General features: G+C 41.9%; 1 protein-coding gene across 3 annotated transcripts in view; it reads right to left on the bottom strand.

The window, feature by feature from the left end:
• CNTN6 (contactin 6) overlaps window positions 1-14,091 on the bottom strand; it is a 133,216-nt gene that overhangs the window by 41,959 nt on the left and 77,166 nt on the right. For all 3 annotated transcript variants that reach the window (XM_027640734.1, XM_027640735.1, XM_027640736.1), the window contains 3 exons: window positions 10,809-11,012; window positions 8,357-8,459; window positions 317-501 (listed from right to left, as the gene is read on the bottom strand). In XM_027640734.1, the coding sequence (XP_027496535.1) occupies window positions 317-501; window positions 8,357-8,459; window positions 10,809-11,012 (492 nt within the window). The remainder of the gene's footprint in view (window positions 1-316; window positions 502-8,356; window positions 8,460-10,808; window positions 11,013-14,091) is intronic.

Genomic DNA, 14,091 nt, shown 5'->3' with positions numbered 1-14,091 from the left:
CACAAATTCTGCTGTGAGAGGGAATCTCTGCCTTTAATGTTCCATGTGAATGTACCAGGGATTCCTTCCTGCCTTTTATTAACCTTTCCAACTTCATCATGGCACAGCCCACACTTCCAATCTGAGTTTTAATGCAAAATATCTCTATTTGCTGAGGCTGTATCTCAGTGAAGGTCACTCAAAACAGTTTTTAATCAGCTTAACCTGCCCTGCATTTTACACCTCTAGTGAGGGGCTAGTAAGATCTCATCTGCAAAACCCAACTGAACCCCACCCTACTCTTTAAAAAGAACAAAAATAAAATTAATCTGCTTACCATAGACAAATAATTGACCTCTTGCAATGTTTATTCCTCGGCTGTTTCCTGCAACACACTCATAAGAACCTTCATCTTCTTGCTGAACATCAGAGATTTCAAGAACTCCTTTGGTTTTGTTGGGTTGAATTTTCTTTGTCAAGGAATTTCCATCGGACCTCCTCCAGCTAATACTTGGGACAGGGCTGAATAATTGTATTTCATTAGGGAAAAACAGAGAACAGTGGTTACAGCAGAGAAAAAAAGAATGTGAAATCCTTCTTTGAGAGTAATAATATTTTTAAAAAGATGTAATTCCTGTTTCTAAGCATAATTCGTAAGTCAGAGATGTTCTAACTGTCCAATTTATTTAGGAGCACAAGTCCAACAGTGAGACGAAATGCACAGTCAACTCTATAATTTCTTCTTAGGCCAGTTTGTATTTTCCCCTTAGGAACTTACTGAGGGCTCAAACTTTCTTTTAAACTCTGTGACACCGAAGGAACAACTTTACAAGCCAAAGAAACAGCACAGAGGCCCTGAATTATTGACTGGTTCTCACAGCAAACTAATTCCCTGCAGCATTAGAGGTATTTTCACACCCAAAAATAGGAGGTATTGGCCAAGAATTCAAAGGATCTAAAAATAACAATAGATCTGAGTGAGAAGAGGAAAGCACAAGACACTGAGGCTGAGAGGAGATGGAGACAAAAGGGAATATTTCTTTTTTCGTGTTTTTTTTTGTAGCTTTCTCTCATTTTTGTTTATATTTGGATTAATGCATCCTGTAAAACAACAAAACACAGTGAAGTTTGAAGGCAGTTATAAATATTTCCTGGATTTCTGGTAATATCCCAAACCATCCAAGCCTCACTTTCACGATCTATTATGTCACCAAAACACTTTAAAATATTAACAGTCTCGGATTTCACAGCTTCTGTTTCTGCAAACTGAAGTAAGTTGCTTTTTCTAACAACTTAGATTTTGAACAGCTTTTTCCAGAGGCATTGGCTAAATGCTGACTTCTTTTCCTTTGGAATAACATGAACAGTGATGGAAAACACAACTTTCATGGAGATTAAAAGTCCTTGTGACCAGTCTCCAAGGTCTCTGCCTGCAGTGCTGACTTACAAAGGATTTGTTCCTTTTTAGCAGAGACTGTAACAGCTCACACCTTAAATTATTTAAATTCAAATCCTTGTTTGTTGGACAAAGAAATCAAGTCACAGACACAGAATGGATTAATTGCTTAATATTTCAGTAAGTTTGGGCCTGATTTGTGCCTTTGGAGTTGGTGTGGCTGTGATTTAACCCGAAGCAAGAACCAGAATTTGGGAGAAATGTGAGTGCTCGGCAAATGCCAGGGATTGAACAGTTGGGCAGGTGTTAACAGAGTAACTGCAGATATCAAATCAACAGAAATATATCTGTATGGATCACTATACATATGGATAACTCTCATGTACATGCACACACATGTTCTGACTCTTATATCATCTCAACAATTTACTACAAGTGGGAGTGGGACATGTCAGGCCCCATTAACCAGTGAAAGAGCTGGGAAGAATAACTGAGATTTTATTCTTCTCTTCCCCATTTTGGTTCAAGACCTTAAGAGTTGTTTAAATTTCAATTCTTTCTGGCCAACAGCTGTTGTCATTACCACCTTTATTAATTGCCCTTTACTGGGAGACCAAAAGCTATTTCAGATGCAAACTTGTCCAGACTAATCTTGCATGACATTATTCATGCAGAATTTTTTGCAAAGCGAGTTAGTTATTTATAAAGCAAGATACCTTAAGTTATTTAAAAGGAGCACAGCTCCAGACTAGGTCTATCTCATGGTTGTCATGCTCCAGGCAGGAAAAACAGCCAGAGGAGCTTTTGCAGCCTTGTGTTGGATTGATACAGACTGTTGATGACATGAAGAGGAGCATGGCTGGCTTTTCAAATCCTCCTGCATAATAAACAGTGGGTGAGCAGCTCCTGGAGAACTTCAGAATGCCAGAAGCATTTAACTACTTCCTCTAAAGGCATCTCTTCTGGATTTTAATTTATTTTTTTTTTGCATAAAGGAAGCTAACAGCCACATGGGAGAAGAAAACAATAATTAGATGCATTCATACATTCTCTGCTACCTGAAAATGCTTCATCTCACTGTTTCCTGTTCTCTCAGCCCTTTGTTTTCTCTCAGCTCTGACTATTCATAAATGAGGGGAGTCTGTGCTGACACCAAGGCCAGAGGCAGCGCTTGGTGGGAAAAGGCCCCTTCTGTCAACTTGTCAAGTCAGGTTTAGCAAGGTCTGAGCTGAAGGCACTGTCCTGTTTTCCTTATCCATGCCACAGACTTCTAATGACATCCTTGGGGATGTTTCAAGGCGAGCTGGGCTCTTTGGCTCATTTTTGGCTGAGCATGCCGGTGTTTGAAAGGCGCTCGCTCTGAATTTCAGCTGCAGCAGGAGGCCAGGAAACCCTCAGAGTTTGGTTCATCACCTTGGCTGTGTCTAAAGGCACAATTGCAATAAACAGTTATCAGTTCTTTGCTGTCCTACCAGGCAGCCTGGCCCTGAGTGCCCCAAGTTTAGCAGGAGAAGGAAGCTGTTGGTCAGGGCAGCAGCTCCTCGTCTGCCCGAGCTCCAGGTTAAAGGAGCAGAGTGTGGGAGCATCCCCAGCTCAGCCATTGCCACCACCCATGGCAAGGACCTTCTCTACAGGTCTTTGCTTCCTTGATACCTCATTATCACACACTTCTCAGCATCCTCAGTCAGTGTGTTTTGCAGAAATCAGGCTTTTGGGATTGGTTTCACCTTTTTCTGATGCTACTTCACATCTTTATAATCAAATTTTTTTGTCACATCTCTTACTCCAGATCACGTGAAACCTTTCAAGGTAAAACAAAAATCCAAAAAAAAACCCCAAATCAAAAAACTTCTGAATTTACATTTAATATTTAGATTGACTACATCGGGTTTTGGAACAACTGATCTATTTAGAAGTTGATGCTTTAAGAAGTGAAACTGTCCTTTAGGTGTAGGTAAATATATACTAAAAAAATAGTTCAATAAATATAGCCTTGTGGTTTTTGTAGGATTATGTTCCACAATCATTTGCTTTGAAGATCAGTGTCTGACATTGCAACACAGACCAATATCTTCCCACACAGATTTGGGGTGCTCCTGCCACTGGTGGGTCTTTTTTTTGTTTAGTCACCACCAATAACCAGATTAAAACAAATAACTGCTCAGGGCTAAAAAGTTTTGGAATATATAAAGAAAAAATGGATGCACTTCTCAAATTTATTACACTCCATAGCCAAAGTCTGGCTTTCACCTGAGTAAATAAGAAAACAGCGCATAAATATGAGAATGTCTTTGTACATAAATCTGCAGTTTGTTGGAAACCTTCAGAGCATCTAGGAGGACTAATTTAATTTATATTCCACCATACAGGCAGCAGAATCATGAAACCATAAGTTACTAACTCGGAGAGAAAAGGAGATGGAAAATATTTTGTGGTTGGTGACAAGTGTTGTCAGAGTGAACACGGAATTAATTTGTCTGCAGCATTAGAGCCCACAGTGATGAAGGTGCCACCTTTTTGCAGCCAGATGATGCATCGAGACTGTGCCTCATCCTTTGTCCTGTGCATCTGGGGGCCCTTCAAAATGAAATTAAATCTACAGTTTCAGTAATGAAGCCCATGGTTTGTCAGACAAATGAGACAAAGCTGAGGTTTGAAAGCTGCTCTGGCATCTGCAGCGCTGCTGGCACGGGGAAGGACTGGGATCCAAGGAGCACTGTGGTTAGAACACTCAATTTTGAATTATTTTCATGTTTTAGCTGGGAAATAGCAAGGTTTTCTTAGACCTGGTGTTGTGGCTCATCCTCCTGGAGGCACAAGTTACTCACCCCAACTGCATGAGAGAGGATATTCTGAGCCCTGAAAACACAAACCTTCAGGCATTAGTTTTATGTGGAATGAAAGCAGCAAACTTCACTTGTGTTGGCAAAAGTCCTTCACATAGATATGATTTTCAAATCCTGTAATAGATCCTTTTATAACTTCCTACATAAACAACTTGAGAATACCCCAGAGGTGAAGCCTGGTCTTTTTATGTAAATTTAGTAAAGATGGTTATTGGAACCCCCCTGTAGCTCTGTGATTATCTCCTTACAACAACAACCACTAGAAAAACCCTGCCATGAATACATTTAGAGGAATAAGTGGGACCTTCCCATGAAAAATGAATATTCTGGGTTGAAAGAAATCTTGTTTTATGTTATTCACATATGCTTTTTACGACCTTAGCTGGCAACAGCCCATCTGCAGGGATTTTGAACAGATTATTTCCCTACCTTCGAGAGGGGAATGAAGGAAAACATAAACCACAGACAGAGTTTAATAAATATGTGCACCAGACATGGAAAGTACTGTGCTTATTTTCATTGCAGGAACTGTTCTTATTTGTGCAACAGAAAAAAAAAAAAAAGTTATTTTGGGAGAAATCTACTGATAGAAGCACAGGAACTCAACTGAACATAATTCTTTCCATGGTGCTCAATCCCCTGAAAGACACAGGGAACAATAATTTGGATATATGGCATGATTAATGCAGCTTGATCCAAAGCAGGACTTTTAATACTGGCATAATATTAAACACTGTCAACATAATGAATATTGGTGCAGAACACAAAGTCTCATCTCTTCTATTAAACTGCCACAGGCTGCAGGATTCGAAATAGTGAAGCCACTATTTCATATTTCAGCTTCCCCTCTTTTAAAGAATTAACTGCAAGAGGCATTTGTTTGCTTGTTTAGGTCATCAGATAGTTGCACTCTAATTAGAGAACTTTTTACCCAATTATATTTCCATCCCAGTGAGGACTAATTTACTTTGCAAAATCTTCCCTTCTGTGTTCGCAGTGTCTGTTCTAAAAAATCAGGTTCAGAGGCAAGAAGTGGCCCAAGTACATTTGAGATCCATCCCTCCAAACCCTCATCCCAGGGATAAATGCTGAGTCTTTAACCCTTTTATACTTCTTTTCCTAAAAATAAGAGTTTATGGGGCTGATTTGTGAAAATCAAGAATGATTTTTTTTTAATGTAAAATGCAAAAAGATCTTTGTGGAATGTCCCTGCCCCAGGGTGCCCCACGGCCAGGCTGAAGGAGACTTTGAGTTCCCTCAGGGGAAAAAAAAATAAGGCATCTTTAAGGTGTTTTAAACCGAGTTTTAAACTCTGGCCTCTTGTACCTGCATTTTAAACGAGGAAGAGCCTTTTGAGCAGAGTCCAATGGGTATGATTTGCTGTTCCATATAGAAAAGAGATGCTATTTCTCTAAATACCGTAAAACTACTCGCATTTAAGACTTTTGGAGCCCAAAACCCCAGCGGGTTGTCTATAATCTGCCTTTAACGTGACAGATTTCTGTTATTCACAGAACACAGGGAGCAGCAGCCACAGCATTGTCTGAACCACCAGACTAACAGTGGGAATATAGAAAATTATGGATAATGGGAAAGCAGTTCTGAAACCCGAGCGAGATAATAACCCATAGTGCTCGTGGCAGATCAGAGGTACAGCTCAACAAATGCTGGGCTGAATTGATTTTAACATAAACAGACAATAGCAGGGGCCAGTTTTAGTGGAATTTCAGCATCCAAAGGTGCTGCTGCGTTTGGATGGGTCTGACTGCGACTGCAAACAGCTGGAGACAGGAAACTTCCAGCTTTTCACAATGCCACTAATCACCTACATACCTGGAGAAACCTGGTCTTGTCTAATAAGTTAAGAGCATTTCACCTGCAATCTGTTTCTCTTGCTTGATTCACATAGAAATGCTTTATTTAAAAATAAAGCTTTATTTAAAAATAAAGCCTTTTGCACGCGTCGATGTGTTGGTGCAAATGTGGTTCAAGGCTCTGTTTGGGGAGGAAAAAAAAGCAGGGAAAGAGAAAAAATACATTTTTATATGAGACAGACAAATAACAAAATATAAAATCCAAGAGGAGAAGTTCTCCAGTGATGCCACTAAAGAGCCTCTGCTCACAAACAGCCCCTCAAACACACGGTGCACATCAGCTTTGGATACAAAAGAGTTTGTGGATGATGGATTTTGGCCCATGGATCACTGGTGTTTAGGCAGTAGAACTCCAGGGAAGTATGGCAGCACTGCTTGCAGCAGTGAAGAAGAAAAATATATATAAGAAGAATAAAAAACACTTTAAGGCTGCACTAACCCTCTCAGCCATTCCATTTCTAAGCACTGCACAGAAAATACTGTGCTCCCTGAGGAATCTCATTGCCTGTGTGTTCTTTCAGTCCACTTTTTTGTCCTTAAGGTGTTCTTAAAACGGTAAAATCTGTGCATCATATTAACATGACCCACCTTCACCCCTTCAATAAGGTATCTCTGTTTTGTACATCTCATTTACTCTGTTTTTTAAACACTTTTCTGCAGCCAATGTCTCATTGTTCCCTGCTTCCCATGCAACAGATGGGAATATGAAATGACAACTTGAAATGTAAAGCCTGCACGGACTAACACACAATTAAGGAGGTATTTAAAGAGAAGTAACTCGACAGTATTTGGAAAAGAAAATCAGCTTTAGCAGGAGTGCTCCAGTCTGGTACCTGTTTTGGGCCAAAAAATGCTCATACCTTTAGTAAAAATTAGCTGTAAAATTAGTTTATATAGAAATCTCATCTGAAAGGTGAGGCCATTTCGACCTTATTAACTTTTTATTTGCTTTATTTTTCTCCTTCCCAGCGTAGGTTCCAGAGGAATGTTTGAGTAATTTGTGCTGTCTGCAAGTCAGGCTTTTAACCTCTGGGAAAGCCCTAAACACTTTAAAAGCTCACAGCCTTAAAAGGGATTCTCAAAGTGAACTTAAACTAAATAGAGGTCACCAATCTGAGGGTTATTTTGGCTTTTCCAGGGAAAAGGGATGTTCACTGGAAAGACTGGTTTTTGTGGGCTGGTTACACTGATTCAGTTCACCACCTGCTCCTTGAACACAGGGAATGGGGACAGTAGGATGAGTAAACTTGGAAAAGTACTGCAAGGAAAGTGGACTTGTAGAAGGAAAGGCTGCTGTTAGAGCTTCCCAGGGCTCCTCAGCTCCACTGTGGAGACAAGAGTGCCTGAAGGATCTGTTGGATCCATCCTGCAGAGTCCACGTGCTCTTGACACATAACCTGCTTCCCTACATTTAATTGTGAGCAGTGATTGACTCCAGAGGAGCCCCAGGATGATCAGAGGGCTGGAGCAGCTCTGCTGGGAGGGAAGGCTGGGAGAGTTGGGATTGTCCAACCTGGAGAGGAGAAGCTTCAGGGTCACCTAATTGTGGCCTTCCAGGACCTGAAGGAGCCAACAAGAAGGATGGAGAGAAACTGTTTACAAGGGATGGAGTGACAGGACAAGGGGGAATGGCTTCAAATTGACAGGGAGTGAGTTTAGATGGGATATTAGGAAGCAATTCTACCCTGTGAGGGTGGGGAGGCCCTGGCACAGGTTGCCCAGAGAAGATGTGGCTCCCTCATCCCTGGAAGTGTCCAAGGTTGGACAGAGCTTGGAGCAACCTGGGCTAGTGGAAGGTGTCCCTGCCCATGGCAGGGGGTGGAACAAGATTGTCCTTAAGGTCCCTTCCAATCCAAACAGCTCTATCATTCTATGATGTCACACAGAAAGAAATCCTATTTTGCTTTATATCAGCTGTGAATGTGCAGTCACACTGAACGCTGTCACCTGGAGTCAGGTCTCATCTCAGAGTTAAAACTACTCTCAAGGAATATAATCTTTGTTCTGGTTTCCCCCCCTTCCCACACCTCCTCCTCCTGCTTCAGGCTGCAATCCAGTGAGCTTCAGTTATAGTGCAGTTTTCTTTCTCATTTCCTTGCCAACACATTGCACAGAAACCATCAAACCAAGGTTAAAAAAATAAGTTTCACGGAGTCACACTCTGACCAAAAAAATTCTAAGGGGCAAATTCAAGAAAACCAATATTTCTCCTTGCAGGAGAGTGTCAAAACCCCCATTTTAATAAAAGAGAAAACTCTTACTTTCCAAGGGCAAAGCATTCCAGCCTGACGGACGAGCCCTTCGCCGCGTACGTCGTTTCTGGAAAACGAACTTCAATCTTTGGTTCGTACTCCCCCATCACACCTGTTGAACATCAAAACAGCTCTCACTCCAGTTGAGCCCCAGACCTGTCTAGCACAACAGAATTTCGGTGTAAAAGAAAGGGGTGGCATTAATCATGTCAGAGCCTCACATTCCACCCGTGGCAATTGGCACAGGACGGAGCAGATTGAACCTTCTGGGTGGAATTCAACCCCACGCTGGAAACTTCTGGGAAATCTGGGAGTTCCCTACATTTAGGAGTTCAGGAACATGACTGTACACAAGTAAAAAGAATTTAGTGTGTATATATATATATATATATATATATATATATATATATATACACATGTAAAAGAATTTAGTGATTAGGGTTTCAGAGATAATTTAGGGTTCACACCTCTTGCCAAGAGGTGTTAACAAGCAATGCCTTTAACCTTAGTCACTGCTCAGGACAATAAATAGATTCTGAGTGCAAGAGAATTATAGAATTCTCGGTCCAAAATACTTTCAAAACGCTTCAAACTTCTTTAAAACACCCAAATGTGAGCTGCAGACTCGAGAAAGGCTGATGTAATTAGATGGAATTATCGCATTTGAAAATCTGGCTGAACATCTGATAAAGCCCAAATAATCCAGTATCAAATTAGGGCATTTAATTTTGCAGCAGATTTGGGGGTTGATTTGGGAAACTAAACTTTGAGCTGAACTTCTTAAATGTCTTTTATGCATCTTGCAGTGGAACTCATTGCAACAGCAGGGATGAATATAAATCAGTTCTTTTCCTGCACAGTGTCTTTGCCCAGACCCCACATTGAAGATGAACCAGTTCTTGTTTTATATTTTATTTATATTATTTTATATTTAATTTTTAACGGGGATCTGGGTAATGTTGCACATTTCCACTGTTGCTGCCAGCTTTGGACCCAACCCAGAGGCCACCAAAGCGAATGGGAGAAGATAAAGAGACTGATAGAAAGAGCCTGAGAAAAGGAACAGGGGGATGAAAATGAAAAAAAAGAAGCGTCAGAAAAGATCTTCAGAATTTACAATCACAATTTGTACCAAAATATTAACTTTTGAGCTGGGGAATTACAACTTTGCTTTGTGTGATCTGATTGTTACAGAACAGCAGAGTCTCACAGTGAAAGTATTACTCCATAATACATAATTGAGTTTTATTTATCCTGGAAATCCAACTCCACACAGAGTTTTGCTCCTGATTGTCACCATTGCTTTGCAAACAGCACAAGTATATTGAAATTGAGGTGGGCAAACTTACAAAACAAACTTTATGTAAAGATTTCCCACGTCTATATCACTCACTGTGAACATTTCATTACAAAGTGTTGCCAGAGAGGTATTTGTACATGTGCAGGTGAGTTCCTCACCTCAGTGACTCATTTGGAAGCAGCTTTCTGGGGTTGATATTTGAGCTATAGTTAGATTATAAATTTAGGAAGCTTTGTTGGATTTAAACCTCGACACAGGCTTGAGATGAGAAATATTAATGTACCATGTGACATCCTCTGGCTGCTTTTCAGTGACATTGAGCACTGCTTTCTTTGCTTGTGTTTATCTCATCAGCCCTGTCCTGACACTTCAAATCTCCCTTCAGTCCAGCACATGCTGTGGGATCGTGTCCTGATGCACAACCTTTCCTGGGAGCCTGTTACCTCCATAGGGATGTTCAGGGATATGAGTTCCCAACAACCAGAGCATGACCAGTTGGTTTTGTGCAGCTGATGCCTTAAAACAGGAGAAATAATTCTCTGGACTATTTTTGAGTATTAAAAGGCAAAAAAACATCCTATATTATGGTGCTGAGGGTGCACAGGAACATTTTGCACACTGTGAGTCGCACAGGCTTTACAACTTTATACCATGATTTAATTACAGCATTCAGCTCCTAATTACAATATTCAAATTCCAAGTGCAATATTCAAATTCTAACTACAATATTCAGCTTCTAATTACAATATTTGGACATTCCCTCGTCTGTTACACCCACTTCCAAAACCATCCCTCCCACAGCACTGCCCTTGCCTCGCCTCCCAAATTTGAGTCAGAGGTCCCAAAAAGACCCGATTTTCACCTTCTCTTCCTCTCCTTTGGCACAGTATCACGCCTTCTGGGATGGTTTTAAAGCCCCTGAGTAGCTTTGACTAATATCAGGTGTTACGTCCCTTCCTCAGGACGTTTTTACAGACAGAAAACCCTTCGCCTCGTCCTGTTGAAGCTTCACAAAGAATGATGATACAGCACTTTAGGAGTATTTTGTCCAAAGGTACTAACAAGCTAAAGGGGCCAGCAAGCCATCCTAAAACTTATGGAATGTAGGTTTTATGGCTCCAGTGCCTGTTTTTAGGCAGACACGCCCCCCCAGGCTCTTACCGTCGCTGCGGAGGGTGAGGGGGGTGGGAGGTCCCCTGGCACTTTGCTGTGCCTCCCTGTTGGTCACCACGCAGGTGTAATTGCCCACATCCCAGGGCTCCACCTTGGCCAGGTACAGATTCCCTGTTTCCTGGGAGACAAAGCGCCGCCCGTCCTCCTGAAGGTCCAAGGTGTCGTTGTTGAACATCCACGTGTAGGACAAGCCTGGAAAACACCAGACCTGCTTCAACCAGCTGCAGTTTAATGACATCATTTTCTGCCAGGGGAGCCAAAACTTCAAAAATCACCTCTTTTTTATCATGCTTTATTTGCTTCTTGAACAGTTTCACAAGCTCTTCAGCAATGTTTGTGTAGGCAAACTGCTCCTTACCTGACTCGAGTTCTGCTAAATTGCCAAATGCAACAAGGAACGTTTCTGTCAGAGCTGCATTTTGGCAATGGATACCCAACCATTTCACTAACGTGGGAACAACACCCATATTGATAAGCTATGACTGCAACGTGTCATTCTCATTGCTATAGTTCTTCAGCATGCCCCAAAAGACAGTCAAGAGCTTCTCACTGGTTGGATCTGGTTTACTGTACAGTGACCTTAAATGGTCTATGTCCTAGTTAGAACAGCTGGGACCAGTTCATCTCTGTATGGGTGTAAACCCAAAACTGTGTATTCTATAGCCTTCCATGCCATTTCCCAGAAACTGTTATCAACAGACCATTTACCCCCTCTGCCCAGAGCAGCCTGACTCCTCAGGCTGTAAACTGGGTGTTAAGAGGCCTGTGAGACAGGAGGGTGCTCCCTGTCCTCACACCCATTGTGGAACTCCTCACCCTGAGGGAGGGACTGGGCATTCCTGCCTGAACTGGAGGATAGATAATCTTGGAGTCTTGGGACTTTTTTAACCACTCATGGGATCCAAAGGAAGACTGCACATCACCACTCTCAACCAGACTGAGACCACCACTCTCTACCGGACTGCAATCACCACTCTCAACCAGACTGCACCAGCACTCTCACCAACAGGTTTTTCCCTTTCCTTTTACTTTGGACTCAGGGGGCCCAACGAACACCACTCTGTTCATGCCCCAGGGTGCTGGGTTATACATTTGGGTTTTGTGGGTTAAAACCAATTGTTTGTCAGTATAATCATATTTATTGTACTATTTTATTAAAACCAATTGTTTGTCAGTATAATCATATTTATTGTACTATTTTATTAAATTGTTATTCTGAATTACAATCTCTCTTTTGAGTTGGGTTCATTTCCCCTGCTGATTTACCCTTAAACCAGCACAGTCTACTACAATATGTGCACCACCTGCATGGTCAACTGCCCTCATGGCTATCGTAGCATATATTGCCCAGGGCATGTCCTGTTCAAGCAATACTTCCTGGTCTTTGCAGTTTAACAACTGCACCAAAGGAGGGATCAAGCCCAGTATCCACACAAATTCCACATAAATTCCCCCTCCCAGTGTCACCTGCTTCCCTGAGGAACGAGGCACCACGGGGCAAACCGCTGGGGATGCACAAATTAGCAAAGGCAAGGGAAGCATTGCTTTGGTTTTAAACTCATTTCAAGCCACTTCAGGAGGTCACAGGAGTTTTTGGCCCCTGCTATTTTTCATTTCCCTGCTCGGCCTGTTTCTAAGCAGGAATGGCAGCACTGCAATGGCATTAGAAAGCTGCTTTGGGGAATTATTTCTGCTTATAACACTCTCCTCTGAAAATCCAGGGGGCAGTGCTACAGCTCCTTTCCTCACTCTGAATATGGAAAAATGAAACTGGGAACATGGAGCTTTGTCATTAGATTTTCATGAAGTGGAGAGCTCAGCTGCACACAACTATTTTGGTGATTACTTTGTGTGTGATCCTGTCTCCTTATCTTCCATGCTTAATTCTACTCCAAGTTCTTGTCCTATTCTCACTTCCTGGCCTTTTTCTGCCACCTTTTTTCATACAGTGTTTCACAGTGCAAACCTCAGTAATGTATATTTACAGTCCAGGCTACTTAAACTGATTTATTTGACTATCCCACCCTGGAAAGGCAGATATCTCTGGGGGTTTGCCATCCAAGACCCCTGCTTTTGGGTAAGACATTTTGGCCAAGGCTTGGGGACTGAGGAGCAGGTTCAGAGCTCATCCCTCAGCTGCTGCAAGGTGGGTACATCCAAGGTGTCCTGCCAGCCCTGCTGTGCTGCTGCTCCACATCGCTGCAACACCCACCAGCAGGAGCAGGGCTGAAATCCTGCCTTTTAGAAGCCACAGTAAATCAGAAGTTTCAAAATCTACCAGTTTAGCTTTCCTTAATTAAATGCATAATTCATAAGCCAGCAGTGTTGTGCCAACAGCTTCATTTTTCCACATTTCCCCCATCAACAACCCCATTCGGAAAAGATTATTTACGTTCCTTCCCCCCCCCTCAGTTCCAGCCTGGGAACAGGATGGTAATAAGTCTGCAAACTCCACTAGTTCCGTGGAGTTTTATGTTATCAGCTTCCAACATTTTAGGAGTCTCATTAGAAATGATGCACCTCCAGGGAGCAATCAATGACTCTTTCTATACTTGGCTAAATCCTGCAACAGGCGCTGTTTTATTACAGCTTAAACTTTTTTTGTGCTCTACAGTAAACCTGGAGGATGAAACAATTAATTCAGTGTAACACAGCATGTGTACACATGAACACGTGCTCACACACAGGATAACCCCCCCTGTTTTCACTTTTAATGCCCGTGTACTTTCAGGTGCCTGGTTAAAGCACAGAAGAAAATCTGGAGAGGGATTTTCAGCTAGAAATAAGTGATGTAACCATGAGCTGATACATCTTCCAGAGATATACAGACTGTTTTTCTGTCTCAGGCACACAGTTTGCTGACTATAGTTTGTCTGGACAAACAGACAAAGTAACTGGTGTGGGCAAACCTCTGATTTCAACTCGTTCTTTGAAGGTCTCTAAACTGCAAGTTGGGCACTCTACAGAAAATGCTGAAGATTTGCAAGATAAATACTTTAATGTGTGTTCAATTAAACAGTGTGCTGTCAGTTTGGGATTTGTGTGGAACAAACACCTTGGATCTGCCACCTCCTCAGATCTCACTCTGAGAACTTTTTCTGCCAGCTGGAACCCCTGTTTTCCTCCTCACACAGACCCACAGATTCCTGCTGTAGGACCTGGTGATGCAGCTGAATTCTCTGTGTAGGCCAGATTATAACAAAACTCTATTAAACCCAACTTTGTGCTGTGCAGACATTTTTCAGGAGGTCAATCTGTGAATTAATTAATC

The sequence above is a fragment of the Corapipo altera genome, unplaced genomic scaffold, assembly GCF_003945725.1.
Source record: "Corapipo altera isolate COAL_440 unplaced genomic scaffold, ASM394572v1 55, whole genome shotgun sequence".
Classification (NCBI taxonomy): Eukaryota; Metazoa; Chordata; class Aves; order Passeriformes; family Pipridae; genus Corapipo; species Corapipo altera.
The sequence above is the reverse complement of the archived record's forward strand: the minus strand, read 5'-3'. Positions and strand labels throughout refer to the sequence as shown.